Source organism: Rhipicephalus microplus, chromosome 5 (genome assembly GCF_043290135.1).
Source record: "Rhipicephalus microplus isolate Deutch F79 chromosome 5, USDA_Rmic, whole genome shotgun sequence".
In the NCBI taxonomy this organism is placed as follows: domain Eukaryota; kingdom Metazoa; phylum Arthropoda; class Arachnida; order Ixodida; family Ixodidae; genus Rhipicephalus; species Rhipicephalus microplus.
Window position 1 is genome coordinate 23,592,365 of NC_134704.1, and position 16,346 is coordinate 23,608,710.

Sequence of the window (16,346 nt, forward strand, 5' to 3'; positions counted from 1 at the left end):
AAAAACGCATTGTGTGTCCAGTACAGTTACACCAGAATTACATTTTGTAACGTCAAATATAAAAAATAACCTGTTCTTCGTTCATTACGATTTTCGTTTGTTTTCGGTTCGATAATACGCATAGACTGTGGACATAGTTATTTAATATACACCTTCCTGAAATAATTTCATCGCTGACCTTTTGAGCCTACTTCGGCTGCGGGTGATGTGGTTTGAGTGTCGGTTGCTCGTATCCAATCAGCAATGCGCTAACATAGATTGGTTCCCGGAATAAGAAGTTTCGCCAATTCATGCTAATAATGCAGTGTTGAACTGTTGCCCCGAATGTGGAAATTCAGTCAATCGTGGTTGTGTGTGGTTGTTACGGGGGTCGGCTACTGAACTGGAAGGTCGCGGTGTCGATCCTCACCACGGCGGTCGCATTTACATGGAGGCTCAGTGCTCGAGCCCCGTGTACAATGCGATGTCAACGGGGTGGGTGTGAAACTTTATCGTTGTCCGGCAAGACGCACGTAGGGTGCAGTGTGTGGCTCCCACGTCGGGACCGCCAGGCGAGGCCTGTCAGCCGCTCCGCGGGCCTGCTGGCCGGTCCAGAGTTGGTCGGACAACTAGAGGAGACAGCTACACAAAGCTGCCTCTCACCTGGCCGAAGTAGTATCGGGCTTGGTGTGCATTATCTTTCACACCCACAGCGCCCGTGGAAGCGTGGATGCACGCTAAAGAACACGAGAAGACAAAAATTTTTGGAGCTCTATAATACGGCATCCATCGCAATCGTATCATGGTTTTTGGACGTAGAACTCCAGGTATTATGAATGTGAGAATTTCAAAAAAAAAATGGTGTTTTCTACACGTCATCGTGCTTATATTTGTTCAGCTTGTTTTAGATACTGTTCGTGAGTTTCGTAAGTTCGATCGTTTTCGCATCGTCCATATGTGGTGGAAGAAAGCCGTTGACATGCCTCTACGATTCTGACTCCCCGAGATGCCGACAACACCATAAACTGCCGGTTCACTTCATTTTGTACGATTCTTCTTTTTTTTACTTGATCCTAGACTATTTCTCAACCACTAATAATGCCACATTTACATGCCGCGATTGTTACCCTTGCCACCGTCACATATAGCGTATAGGTAACTTGCGTTTTATGGCCTATATATGTTGCGATTTGTGGCAGAAATACCCTGATCACCGGACTTACATTTGGAGGACATGTGCGCTTGTTAGTGGAGCCAAGGCACATTTCTTTTTGCCATCAGCTTTATCTTGAATGTTATAACGTTCCCCATTTTCTCGCAATGCAAATGTAACTTGAAACATTCGACGTATTATTGTCTAAATCGTCTTCACTCACCGTGATATGCGGCTGCTATCCGTAAGTGATGCGCTTTATTTGTTCCACTTTTTTCCTTGTAGTTATACAACTGTAATGATTGATATGTGGTGTTTAACGTCCCAAAACCACCGTATGATTATGAGAGACCCCGTAGTAGAGGGCTCCGGAAATTTAGGACCACCTGGGGTTTTCTAACGTGCACCCAAATCTGAGCACACGGGCCTACAATATTTCCGCCTCCACCGTAAATGCAGCCGCCGCTGCCGGGATCCGAACCCGCGACCTGCGGGTCAGCAGTCGAGTACCTTAGCCACTATAGACCACCGCGCCGGGGCACTCATACAAATGTAACACACAGCAGTATTTATTTTTCCGAAAGCTTCTTTCTTTCTTTCTTTCTTTCTTTCTTTCTTTCTTTCTTTCTTTCTTTCTTTCTTTCTTTCTTTCTTTCTTTCTTTCTTTCTTTCTTTCTTTCTTTCTTTCTTTCTTTCTTTCTTTCTTTCTTTCTTTCTTTCTTTCTCTTTTAAATGCTTTAACTCCTGACTTTTCGCTCTTATCGGTTGAGTGCATGCCTCTGCATCAGCTGTCCCTAGTAATAATAATAATAATAATAATAATAATAATAATAATAATAATAATAATAATAATAATAATAATAATAATAATAATAATAATAATAATAATAATAATAATAATAATAATAATAATAATAATAACATAAAAGCTAAGGTTATAATTGTGACAGACGCCGTAGTGCACGGCTTCAGAAATTTCGACCATATGGTGTTTTTTAACGTGCACTGACACTATAAACAGACCCTGTGCCTTACTATTTCAGTACTTTCCAGCGATACCCTGTCCTATAGTGCATAGACGTTTTCACTAATTTTTCTTTTTTCTGGTGACGGCTTCCTTATTGAGTGGTCTAGATAGACGCCAGCACCGTCTCCTCAAGGAATCCACTAATACTGACTCTCGCGTTAATAGCAATCACCGTGACCAACATTATCAGCGACAGCATGTGCTGGTTCGTTAGCCTACACCGCGCGGCAGATGCATGTAGAGGAGGTCGCCGCTGACTTGCACGCTCTAGCACTTGACTACGCTTGCACGGAAGCGCCTAATCTTTTCTCGGTTGTCTTGGGAATCTCCCCCATCCCCCTCCCATGCCCAGGGTAGCAAACCGGCTGCCTATAGGCTGGTTAACCTCCCTGCCGTTCTTTTCCTTCCATTTTCCTTCCTTCCATCTTGGGAAGTATACGGGGGATACTATTCGGAGACACAATCGCAGTTACGGTTGCGTTACGTTCTTGGCCGGCTCGCGCGTGCGCACTGACTCCACCGTTGGCTCTGCGTGCGTCGAGAAGTGGTTCCGGCCTGAGCCGGTGAGACGGCGCACGACATCGCACTGACCTGACCCTGCGGCCAGATCAATACCGTCGTTCGTCGCTCGCAGTTGCTGGATTCTGTCGGGGCTTATTTCTGAGAATCGGACGGACAGTGGCCGTTGCCGCGGTATACTCTGGTAGCACGTTACCTGGTTTTACCGGCAGTGCTATATTGGCGCAGTCCTGTCGTGTTCGGTTTCTTTTTTCAGTTACACGCGTATGGCTTGTCGGTTCCTACTGAAGATAATAATAATAATAATAATAATAATAATAATAAACTCTATGACCACTTAGCGCAGCGAAAACGAGAGAGGGCCATTACCTTTTGTTTCTCTTTTTTTCTTTTTTTTGCAATAAGTGTTCATGCGTTTTTATAGACCAACAGTATTCAGTTCCATTTCAGTGACTCAAGAATAAACTGGCAGTGTTGCATTAAAAATGAAAAAGAGAAACTATAGAGCTCCAATACTACGAAACCTAAAGGAGTGCGTAGCATGGTCACTCGGCGATTCCCGTTCGTAGAGGTCCTACTTCTCCGTTTACCTATAGCCGTCGATGACGTCAGTGTTTGACGTAAGCACGTAGGGTTTACCCGGTATTACTAGAATGTTGAGTAAAAATTTCAAACTCATTGTGCATCATGCGCACTAATTTTCAATGCGTGTTATCGGCTTCCTACTTGTTACGGTAGTTGAGATACGTGTACTGTGCAGCGGGTGTGGTCAGTTTATTCCGCCTTCCAGGTGTAGCGACCAAGTGCCTGTGAAGTGCGAGCGGGAAGAGCAATCGCGTGCTCTGCAAGGCGTTGGCGCCCTCTCTTGTACGGCGCAGCAGTCAACCGCATGTGTACGGAATTTCTTTAACAATTTTAAGTTAATCATTGCGATTGCTGGCAGTTATATTGTTTGAGACCTTCTTCGCTTATTTCAACCCAGTTTCAAGCACTGATTGACATGTTTTAGGCATGTATTAAGCTCTTAATTGTGAGCGTAATCATGCGACTTGAGATCTATGGCTAGACGACAACAGGGCCTTAAACTACGCAATTACTAAAAAAAGAGAGATAAGCAGGTGTTTGAATGGTAGTCATTGTAGAGTTACTTGTAGAGCTACCTTGGATCAGAATATTGCGCGTTCGGAAGGGTAATGTTTCTTTGAGTGACAAATAACAGTTAGCCTTTAAGTGAAAAAAGTCAAGAAAATTAAATGGCAATCCACCTTTTTTTTTATTACCAGGCAAAACGCACTGATGCGCCAATTGGACCGAGACAATGTATTTTGCTCTGGGTTTTTCACACCTTATAGGTGCAGTTGGCACATCGACTAAACTAAATTTCAATAGAAAACCGCGCAGATGACAGACACTGGAAGCATTTGTGACATGTGTCTATCCTTCTCTCTCTTTTTTTTACTCCCCCTCCCCATGTGTAGGGTAGCAAACTGGACGCATAGTCTAGTTAACCTCCCTACCTTTCCTACATTTCTTCTCTCTCTCTGTACCTTGGTAATAGCTATCTTTCGTATGGACTGAATTGCTGTGCTGTGTTAAGTGCCATTCACTGACAAACCCTCGTGATAACATGCAAACATGGACGCCATTGCGATAGATATTAGTGCAGCTTCTCTGAGCTCCGCCAGACGAATGCATAAGCCTGAGGAATGCCGTGTGACCGTCTAATCATGCTATACGTACGATGAATACTTTCATGCAGTTGAATCGAAAGCACGTCCATTGTTGTCGATAAGACCATTTCGTACAGAATAGCAGATTCTAATGTGACGGGTGAATTTTCTTACAGCCACTACCATATTGCACGCAGTACACTTTCAGAAAAAAAAAGCCCTTTGACACGTTTTTTTTTTTTTTGGGGGGGGGGGGGGGTTATGACTTGCCATGTGTTCGGCTCTCTTTAAAGAGACGCGTCAACTCTCCTTGAATAGTTGCACTCTCTTTGAAAAGCTGTGGAACCTAGAAGACAATCACCGTGCCTCTACGTGGCAAGTCAGGGCTCACGGAAAAACACACATTCTGTCACATGGTCATGACTGCATGTGACGAAAGCAACAGTAAGCTTCTTCAAGGTGAAACCCTTTATCTGGCTGAACATGTCGCCGCGTAACGGAAAGTCAAATTGCAGCAAGCAATGCACGCTCTAGACTGGTATCGGTGCACAGCGCGTTGCCCCGCCGCGGTGGTATAGTGGCTAAGGTACTCGGCTGCTGACCCGCAGGTCGCGGGATCGAATCCCGGCGGCGGCGGCTGCATTTTTGATGGCGGCGTAAATGATGTAGGCCCGTGTGCTCAGATTTGGGCGCACGTTAAAGAACCCCAGGTGGTCAAAATTTCCGGAGCGCTCCACTACGGCGTCTCTCATAATCATAGCGTGGTTTTGGGACGTTAAACGTCCCACATATCAATCAATCAAATCATCATCGCACAGTTCGTCGGCCGCCGATAAACTGATCTTCGTTGGGACGCGCCGTTTGCTATTACGCGTGGAGCTTTCCAGCCTTACCTGTGGTGGTCACGCAAGCTCTGGAAAAATCTCGGTTGTTTGCGACCTGTGCGCAATCTCAACAAATTGATTTACTACACATGCGAAGAACGTCGAACACTGAGGCGTGATCTGCGCCGAGTATTTTTCAGTTTTTTGTGGGTTTATTACGAACACATCAAAATAACATGCGTGGGGAAATTTTTTTTTATGTAAGCGTACGATATGCAATTGCGTAAGCAGCAATAACTCATTTCTCAAAGATTGCGAGGGTTGTGCCAGTTTTGAGAGCTTCGGTGGAAGTCTGCTCACATCGATTAAGAAGGCTGCGCGGTTAAATAGCGTTGGTAGCACAGAAGCTCGCACTCGTCAGCGGTGCTTAAGCACACGGGTGAGTTGCTTCTTTCTTTAGCAGCCATTAAATGGCTATGCGGAACGCGTCGAGTTGAGTACCCAGAGGCGTCGCCGCTACGCTTTCAATATTAAGGCCTCACTCACCATAATGAACGTCGCGTCCACTTTACGGGAGCGGCCTCGTGAGCCCTTCTTGTGTGCGCCACGGGTCCAGCGTTGCAACGCAAACACAGGATATGAGCCGGGAACGCGCCCGCTAAAATAAATGTTGCGTCCCTTCCGTAGCCACATCTTGGGGCGACTGCGTGCGTATGCCGCGTCGTATGTACGCCGTTGCTGGTGGTTTTCGGGCGGCTTTGTGTTGTGCATGTAACGAGCGTTTAACTCAGCCAGTTGACTCGCTTAATGTACGAAAGAAAGGGCGATATTGAAATCGCAAAGTTCAATACAAAAATGCAGCCATCGCGCTGTCTGAATCGAGGTGGAATAAGGACGATTTTTACGCGGTAAAGATGAATAGCCAGTATTAGGGAACACCATAGTACACGCTAACGAACACCATCTTGACTACGTTATCTAGTGTCGCTAATATTCGAATAAATACGGTAGTTCAAACCGGCCTGAAGTTATCCGGCTTGTCTTCATATAAATCGTCGCCGTAATACACGGTGATTGCAAGCAAATAAGATAGGCCCAGGAAGATATCTTGAGAAGATAACGCGATGGCGGCTATTCATGGTGAGCACATGGAAAGAACGGATGAATTATTGAGCTGGTGTTGCTAGCGTGCTGCGCTAGGTATTTCATCAAACCTGTTTGCTTTTCAAAAGAACAGTTATTTGTTTTGCAATTACATAGGAAGCATCGGAGAAAGTATCATCATGAGCCATGTGAGCTGGAACACTGAAATGAGATTTTAATAATCTTAGTGGCTAAACGCAGTTGCCTAGTGCAAAAGTGTTCACGACACTAGAAATGTTCAAGCGGAGAGGTATCTCTGACAATTTATTATGTGATATTCAATCAGCACATTACAAGTAAGTACTCGATAAAGATGAATTCTGTCTTTCTGCTTATATTGCTTACAATAGTACATTAAAAACAGTGCTATTCCTACACACTATTTTTTTTTTCTGTGACGTCGATCTTCGAAGCAACTAACGTGAGTTGAACATGCGAGTTACATACGAAGGAAAACAGCAGTGCACTTTTTCTTGCCTTGTTTACGTTTTACAAGGTTAAACAGCAGCGCGTTGCTAAAAAAAATGAAGTCGTAAATAAAAAAAGGTCGACGCCAGATGGAACCAGCATTTCTTTTCACGTGCTGCGCCTCACGTCACCACAGTTTCGCTTTGACTGCTGGCGGGTACGGAAAAGTATTTTTAGCCACACCATCTGTTTTCAGACAGCGCTGTACTATGCGCCACGTGCTTGAAATGGCGCGCTGAATATATATATGTACCGATACCGACGAGTGGCCTTGAACGATTATTGGACACAAGCGGCGGAGATCGAGTTATCTTTAGCAAAGCTTGTTAGGTTGGCTTCCTGTAGCGGTGATAAGCACTCCGTGGAGCACGCTTTACAGAAACAGCGTGCTTGAAGAGGGGCAAGGGTCGCAACTGTGCGCGAACGCTGACCGGCCGATAGTCTTAGATGCCTTATCAATCGCGAAAATTGACTGTTGGTGAGGGCACAGTGGTTGAAAAATGTCGTCACGTGATGTCGTCAGCATATGAAGTTATCACGAAATCACAGATCACCATGATTTGTAACGTCATAATCATGTCACATTGTGACGTCACTTGACACTTTCGCTTGGTCAAATGTGGGCCGATCACCGAGGCAGTGCAAAACCAAACAAGGTGTAGAAAGCTGGCAATACCTTCGATCTTGGAGGCAATGCAAAACACTGTTGGGCGCTGAAAGTTTTCGTGAAGGGCAGGGGACATCAATACGTCTACCGAGAGGAAAAAAGACGACTTTCGTTTTCGAGACGACTTATCTGAAAACCTAAGGTGCCTCGTGAATTTTGAATAAATGCGGTAAAGTTGTTTCTGGTTCTGCTTGGTTCGTCGAGCATCAGTGTCCTGCAGACGATGACCTTTTGGCAGTTCGACCAAACAACGAGACAAAGATAGTCCGGACAACTTAAATAAAGGAATTTTCTAGCCCCACCGAGCGGCTTGTATTACTACGGCAGGCTGAGACGTAAGGTTCAACACTGTTTAAGATAGCAGCAATGTTTGGTCACTAAGATGGATAACTAGAACGTTTAGTCTTTCGGAAACGTACAGTTGCGTGTCTTTGTATCTAAGCATTGCAGAGCTGGCGGCAGAAAGAAATTCGGGGAAGTTTGGGTGGAAGGGGGGGAGGGGAGTGACCCTCAAGCTACTTGCCTGCTCCCCTCTGCTTCCTCCTTCCTCAGTCGAATAGCCCCCCTCCCCTTCATTCTTATCGAAAAAAAAAATACCGGTGCCGCAATGCATATCGGTGTCACCCGTTCTACCACGTACGCCAACATTTTCTAATGTTGTTATTTCAAGTAACAGTAACTTTGTCTGCCGAATTTGAGTGAAACCCGAGGAACATTCATGCAAAATTTCTGAATTGGGCTGCTCATCGCATAAAGTTGTAACAAAGATGTGCATGACAAGTTCCACAGTTTGTGGACTTGGGTGTGAGCGAAATCTTGGCTTACAAGCTAACGCTCGGCGTGAATTCGGCTGTGCCAAACAGGGGGCACTACGGACGCGGGGAAAACGCAGTTTGCGCCGAATCTGTAACAGGAGAGGAGGCCACTGCGGCACCAGCAGGAGGAAAGAGGGGGACAACACGGACATTTAGTTCCAAACGTAACACATCTCGGGCTTGGCTCCTCACATTTTTTTGTTTGTTTCTCGAACTCTGTTGCCAGACGGTGGATCAATATTTTGCCCTCCTTTGCTCGTCTCACCACAGTCGTCGCTGCGTTCGGGATATAGCTTTGCTGCGTGTCTGCAGGAACGGCAAGAAATTTTTTTCCCCGAATAACGGCCGTGCCGCTTGATGGAAACTATCGATGGCGTTCGGCATGTTTGTTCGTGAAACGGGCAGATATTGTGCGGACCTCTCTTCAGAGAGCAATTCATTAATCTTGTGACCGGCATTTGCCAGGAAGTTTGAGAATGTTCTGTGCGAAGACTGGATCATTGATTGACCGATTCGCTATCAACTTGACTGATTGCGATTACTTACCATATCTGTATGTTTTAGCCTACCCAGGTCGTGACCTACATTATGAAGTCTAGGAAGATTTTGATCGCGCGCACTCACATGTATGTATGTATGTATGTATGTATGTATGTATGTATGTATGTATGTATGTATGTATGTATGTATGTATGTATGTATGTATGTATGTATGTATGTATGTATGTATGTATGTATGTATGTATGTATGTATGTATGTATGTATGTATGTATGTATGTATGTATGTATGTATGTATGTATGTATGTATGTATGTATGTATGTATGTATGTATGTATGTATGTATGTATGTATGTATGTATGTATGTATGTATGTATGTATGTATGTATGTATGTATGTATGCATGCATGCATGCATGTATGTATGTACGTATTGTATGTATGAAAAATGAAAATATTTATATTTAACGTCCGAAATGGGCACATAACCTCGTGAGAGATGGTGTAGCGCCATGTGCCGCAGTAATTTGGCTTAGTTTGGTTCTATTTAACATTGCATATCAAAACATTGACACACGACCATATTCTTCAGCTTTTCATTATTTTTATGAGACTTCAGTTGGAAGTGCACCATCGGGTATTTCCTCAGTGCGCTTGTTTTGTTACTGGCAGCGATATACGGAAGTGCGGCTCACATAACTGAAACGACTAGGGATCTACGAATGTTAAAAAAATTTGGATAACAAATCTAACAACGTTTCATTCGATTCGGTACTTGAATCAAATAGCGCATAATCGAAATGCCGAATATTTTTCGAATAACTTTTTCTGAATAATAAGCTACAAAGAAAAATGCTCGAAGGAATGAGACTGGGAACAGCGAGGTGATACTTTTATTGTTTTCATCATCGGATTACCCAGATGCATACAGCCCATGTACTTACGGCTGTTTTGACACCCTGTTGATTACAGGATAGGACATTTTGCTTTTATAAAGCTCCAGTGTTGCAGATGCAATAGTGTCAGCTTTCAAGAACTATATTTACTGTAAAGTTAATGATGACGTTAACCCATGAAAAATATATCTAACTATCAGTTTTATTAAAAAGCTGTAGACAAAATACATTAAATACTACAGTCGCTGCTATATTACAGCCGACAGTTTAAAATATTTCAGAGGTTCTAGTTGCTGCATAGTTAAAATAATTCTCATCGCACCGCACCAGTCATGCCCTGCAAGTCAGCCGTCCGCGCAACCACACCGAGACATTTTCTGCCGCTTTCTTTCCACGGTGAACATCTGAATGGAACGACCTTTTCTACAACATTGGCGTCATGACCTGCCCGACTTTATTATGACTGAAGTAAGTATGCGCCACAGTTAATAGGAGAACAAGAACAAGCTTTTGTAACGAGTTGGAGCATCGGACGGCTCACTCGTTGCGCTGTTCACACGATGCGACGACTGCTTGTTCTTTCGCTGTTTTAAAGCGCTTTCTAAGTCATGATAACGCGATTGCTTGCCCGACAACAAGCCTGCCTAAGGCAAGTTTGCGAAATCCCAAGCACCGGTGTGGCTCAGCGGTATAGAGTACTGGGGCTGGTACCCAGCGGACTCGGCTTCGAGTCTCACTGTGTCATTGGTGCTAGGTTTTTTTCCCCTCTAATTTCGCCCGATGTGGTTACGGACACCGGTGGCGCTGGCAGCGGCGAGGGCGGCGGCGGACACCAGCGCTGACCCGAGTTGTGATCTCATAACAGGTTTCGCTGTAAAATGACGTGAAAGGTCCGATGGAGTGAGCTATAGGACGGAATCGGCAACCCCCATTATATGTTCAGGGTGGAGATGGGAGGGAGGGTACTGTGACCCTCTTTCTCTGTGCTCACGGTGATGCCTATCTGACGCGCACCGTGCAGCTGGCATAGAGGTTCCTATTCCTCTACGGCGAAAATATGGAGCGCCCACGCGTTACAGCTCCGGCACTGTCGATCGTGGGAGGATGACGCTTTGATCCGCTGTTTTTGAAGAAATGATGACGTAGACACCTTCCCCCGCGATCTTCGAGGAAACATGTGCTGCTGCCGGTGTGCGACACAGAGACGCCCACGACGCGGAGCTCTATCAATCACTAGGCGAGAAAACGTGATTTGTTCTCTGGAGTTTCTTTTTTTTATTTTCGTCGCTCATAGAGGCATAGTAGGAAGTAAAAAAAAAACAAAAAGAAACACGTCATTGAGTTCTAAGTAGCCGATCGTGTTAACTTGCTGAAACAGTCAATAGTCTTCGGAAGAAAGGCTGCTAAAAGTCAGTCAATGTAGTGCGGTTCTTAATTTATACTGAGTTTTATTTAAAATGCTGTAATGAATACAGCATTTTAATTATACCTGCTTGTACGTGGGTTTCATGCCACTTGTTCTTGTTACGGTGCGGGGCTGCTGACCCGAAGGTTTTAGATTCGATCCCAGTCACTGTGGTCCCATTTTCGGTGGGAGTGAAAGTGGTAGAGGCCCGTGTGCACAGATTTAGGTGAATGTTAAAGAACTCCAAGGTGGTTGAAATTTCTGGAGCTCCCCACTACGGTGTGTCTCATAATCATATAATTTTTGCACGTAAGACCCCTGCAATCATTATTACTTGTTCTTGGTGTGAGCCGACAAATAGTTACTGCTGTATTTATTAGAGTATTACAGGTAGGCATGGGTTGGTGGATGGGCGTAAAACTTTATTTTCCGCCAAGACGCACGCTTGTGGGCAGTGGGTGACTTCAACGTCAGGACCGCCAGGCCAAGCCCGTCAGCTGAAGCAGCATTTTTCAGACGCTGGCCCTCTGGTATATGTATATGTATATGTACGTGTAGCTGAAAGAAAGTACTTAGTAGCGTATATGTACATGTAAAAGAACACGAGTCACCAAAAGGCAGGGAGAGTCAGTGCCAATATACGGGAGCACGCAGATGAGCCTATATGTCGGGGCCATAAAACTGTGTTATAATTTTTTTTCTAAGCCGGAAGAATTCATTACATTGTGTTTCCCACACGTGACGATAACTGTTGTAGTCAGTTTTAGACGAAATGATTTCTTTCTCTTTCATCAATCAACTAATTATTTGATCTCAGAACTCATCCAGATTCAGAGCTCAATACAGATTCCATATCTGATTTGTTTGGTAAATAGTTAGGGCGTGCTTTCTTTGTGAATTTTATTTCGTCTGATGTATGTGAATCCTTTGCGTCAACCCAACCTAGTTTGATAAGATACACCTCAACAAGGGTGATTAGATATGGTTTGATATGTTCCTGGCTTTGCGATTTGAATCCTCATAAAAAAAAAACTATTTTGACATCGTTGATATGCTTCTGCTTCTTAATGTGTCCGACCACAATGCCACTAAATGTCATGTATTAAGACATTTATCGCGTTTAAACCTGGACTGAGCCCATTTTGTTGCTTTGAGGATTTCACTTCTCTGCGATGCGTGAGGTTTTCCATATATTTTTTATTCGTAGCAGGCTGCTTGACACAAGAGTGATAATAGCAGATTAAAGCCCTGTTTTACGCAAGCACTGCAACTGTTTAATTGCTGAGTAATTTTTCGCAGACCAGCTGGCACAGTTGTTCTTATCAGCTGTGCGTCAGTTCAGCCTCGACGTGTTCGAAATAAGTAGAAAGAATCGGAAGACGCAGTCACGTCTGCTTATTAATATATTCGCCTTGCACCTCACGCATCATGCCTCTTTGAAATGCATTTATAACAAAGAGCCTACTTAGAGATTCATGTACCATGTCGTTATGGTTTTTTAGGACAAAAAAATAACAAAATTGATGTCCACAGAGATCGTATAACTGTGACATTGGCTTGATCGAAGCGTATTGAATGTTCCACAGAGGTGGAACTTCAGCAGGCTTACTGTCGTTTTCTTCTGTTTTTCTCTTTGCAGTTTGTAATTTTGTAGTTCACGACAGATGCCTCAAGACTGTGGTTTCTCCTTGTTCAACTATTGCAATCAATGTAATCAAAGTGAGTATGAATCCACTTATCCTCATTACACTCTGCTTGCATTTTGTCACGGCAAGGGTAATTTTCTACCATTGTTGTTTAGGTTTGAAACAAATAGTCAGAAAAAAGACGACTAATTATTACGTGCACCACAAGCACCTAACGAAGACTTCAGTTGAAAAAAAAAACGTTACTAAAGAAGATTATGGTAATTTATGCATGCGCCAGCCTTTTTGTTTTCGTTCTTGTTCTTATTTTACGATTTTGCTTGATTTTATGTGGTGGTATCTTTTATAAAGCATTTGGTAATATTACTATTCTTTACGTAAAGAGTGTTTTTGTAAGTACAAAAAGTGAATTTGAAAATTTCAACAAAGGAGTATGGCTTGTAAACTGAGAAACGTAGAATGTTAACGTTCAGACCTATATGAGAATAAGCGGGTTATTCGCTTTATTTTTACTTACGTTGTTGAGCAGCAACGGCAAATATTTCATAGTAATCTGCTGTATGAACAGTGCTTCAAATGCGTCTAATCATCTTCACACTTAGTGTTATGTTCAGGCTCGGCCGGGCCATACTTTTTCATTGCTTTTCAAGGGCTCTGTGCAAATGATATAAGCATGGACATTGGAAACTAGGAATAATCTCTAAATCATACATTAAGCATTCGATAAAGTATTACTATTATGACTGCAGTTACAGCTATATTACTATTGATATTACTGCTATTACTATATTACGACGTCGTCTCACCCTCTGACATTGTTTTATTTCCTACAGAACCCAGTGCCCCACTGCTGGACGGAAGCAGGCCACCTCAAAAGAAAATTTTGCAATGTCTGCAGGAAACGAATCGAAGACAACTGTGCAGTTAGGTGTGAAGGTGAGCGTCCGTTGAGTTCTTGTTGAAATGTTTGGACTGCCCAAGCAGCAAACAAGCCGCAATGCATGACCTCTGTGAACACACTGACGATGCATCAAAAATTAAGAGCGGTTATTTGTGTGGAACGATGTTCGCTCAGTGTCTTTGGACTATGTTCCCTGACTTGATGTCTTGCTCTTCTCTCTCAATGCGCAGTTTGTGAATATTGTGTGCATTTGGAGTGCCAAGACTTCAGCGTTGCGGACTGCAAACAATGCGCTACTTATGCTCCAAGTAGAAATAAAGTGAGTATCGCACGGCCTGCCCAGACTGCGGTACGATGTTCTCACCCGCAAAACCGTTGATGAATTGATTGAAAGAATGTACGAAAATGACTCTAGAACGCTATAAAGTATAGTGTATTTTGTTGTGACTGCAGTATTTTACACGACTCACTTTATCACTCACAAAACGGTATCGGCACTGGTGAAGTAATGCAGGAAAGTGTTAGCGTACTGTTTTTCGCGCTTTCTGAAGTGTAGCATCCGGTCAACTTGCATATTTTTCAGCTGTTTGACGCGTTTGGTTTAGTACCTGAAGGCGGTTTATTTTTTTAGCGTCATATGGCATTACATTTAAACAAAGCACGGTGGTCAGTCAGTTTTGAGCGGATGTAGAAATACGTTGCTCTTCGAATAGTAATTGATGGGCATGTGTTCTTTTTTTTCACACTTTTGGCACCCAAAAACATGCCATACAATCCTGTCACCGTTTTTAAATGCCTCAGTGCGTTTCTTCTCGCACTCAAAAAAAAAAATCACCACTTAGATGTGGATGTTAGGTAGTGAAGATTCTTTGAATACATATACATTTTTTTATGCAATTGACCAAAGTATTCTGGCAACGGCTGTCCATCCTGTTCATGCGTTATTCCATGAATCGATGTGGCGAGGTCTGACAGAGCCCGTCTTGGAAGAAAAACACGGCACACACCGTAGTGTCAGGAATATATGCGATGTGATGTTTATTAACAGAAATTACGCTCGCCAGCCTAACTTTAGAAAACTAGTGTTGCCAAATAATACAATAAAATATCAGTGTAAATCACACATTGTAACAGTGAACGTTGTGTCGCTCATGTTCGACACACCGCGGGTATCCGCGGGAACGAGCCGCGGTATCGTTCACACGGACCACCCTTGAGATACGACCGTCACGAGTCATGACCCCGCGTAACCTAGCTCCCGCCAGATAGCGCCACTGGCGTCACCTCTCGCCACCTCTCGTCACTGGCGTCACCGAGCGAGAGTTGCCACAACGCCAACTCTCGCTCGGTGGGGACCAAGGAGGTTATACTAAACCTCCCTTTTGTTTTTTTCAATATACTTCAGGCCTTCTCGGTCCAAGCAGGAGTGGTAATACAAATCTGTCGAAAGTGACAGTCACATTAAAAAGTAAAAAAAAAAGAACACAAAAAAGTTTAATGTTGGATGGTTGTTAACACTTTCAAAGATAGTGTTTATATCACATGTGAACATAATACAAAAATGTAATACACTGAGTAGAACAAAAAAAATATCGTTGATTTCTTGAGCGAAAGATTCTACCGTTTCAGAGTTCACCGCATGTGATGGTAGACTATCGCAGTATGTTATTGATGATGGGAAAACATAGTTTTTATGAATGTCATTTTGACTTTTAGGCAGTCATGTTGTCTTGTTGTGGTTAGTTCTTCAGGAGTGTCCGAGGGGTTGAAGGAAATGTTGTGTTCCGTATATTTTGTAATGCTCATTACACAAATGATACAGAAATTTAAGTTTGGAAATTATTCTGCGCCGATCAAGACAAGGCTTGGGGGTGACTAAGCTAACTACGCTTACTACGACGCACGGGCGCCATGAGGCGAAAACGACTTTGCTGGGGGTGACACCACCTCCACAGAGTTAGGCTCGTGCGTTTGCATACGACTGTGTGCCAACTACAAGGGGCGCGTAGGACTCGGTTTAGCAAGAATGGCGTTTCCAATCGTTCCTGCTCGTAAAGTTGTGTGCGCGAGTCGCTGTTGATCAGTAATAGCGTTGCCGCCCGCAACTCTGCCCACTTTGCAGCCGTCGGTGATGCAGTTCCACCACTGGCGGGAAGGCAACTTACCCGCTAATTCCAAGTGCCAGCTGTGTAAGAAGACCTGCTGGTCGGCCGAGTGTCTGGCCGGTATGCGATGCGAGTGGTGCGGCGTGACGGTAAGTGCGAGCCCGTTTCCGGAATTCTTTTTCCTTTGTCCTTCGATGTTGTCAAGTGCGGCTGCAGTCACGTTATGAATTAGGGCAACGCCTCCTAGAAAAACTATGCCTGGAACGGCGCTCTCTTTTCAATTGGGAGCCTCCTGCCAGCACGCGATCTCGGAGGCCATGCCTCCTGCCTTGTGTTGCGACCGGCCGCCGCGTGAGACCGCTGGCCTCCGTACCGCTCTGTCACGTGATATTACCGTACCGCTCTATCACGTTACATCACAGCTGCTCGGAGGCAACTGTGAGAGTATTGCTGTGTTCGCAGAGAGAGAGAGAGAGAGAGATTAATGAAAGAGGAAGAGACAAAAAGGACGCTATTTTCTGCCTCCCGTCGCGGGGGCACGGCTCAGCGCCTTTAGGGATCGGGGAAGGGGAAGTAAAGATGATAGGAAGAAGAGAGGAAGGAAAGAAAAAGTGAATGTCATGGCAAG

General features: G+C 44.2%; 1 protein-coding gene across 1 annotated transcript in view; it reads left to right on the forward strand.

Moving 5' to 3' along the window:
- Nucleotides 1-16,346, forward strand: part of LOC119174880 (diacylglycerol kinase theta) — a 72,181-nt gene that overhangs the window by 17,848 nt on the left and 37,987 nt on the right. Inside the window, exons 2-5 of the mRNA XM_037425995.2 lie at nucleotides 12,706-12,785; nucleotides 13,546-13,648; nucleotides 13,844-13,932; nucleotides 15,736-15,867. Coding sequence (XP_037281892.1) covers nucleotides 12,706-12,785; nucleotides 13,546-13,648; nucleotides 13,844-13,932; nucleotides 15,736-15,867 — 404 coding nt within the window. The remainder of the gene's footprint in view (nucleotides 1-12,705; nucleotides 12,786-13,545; nucleotides 13,649-13,843; nucleotides 13,933-15,735; nucleotides 15,868-16,346) is intronic.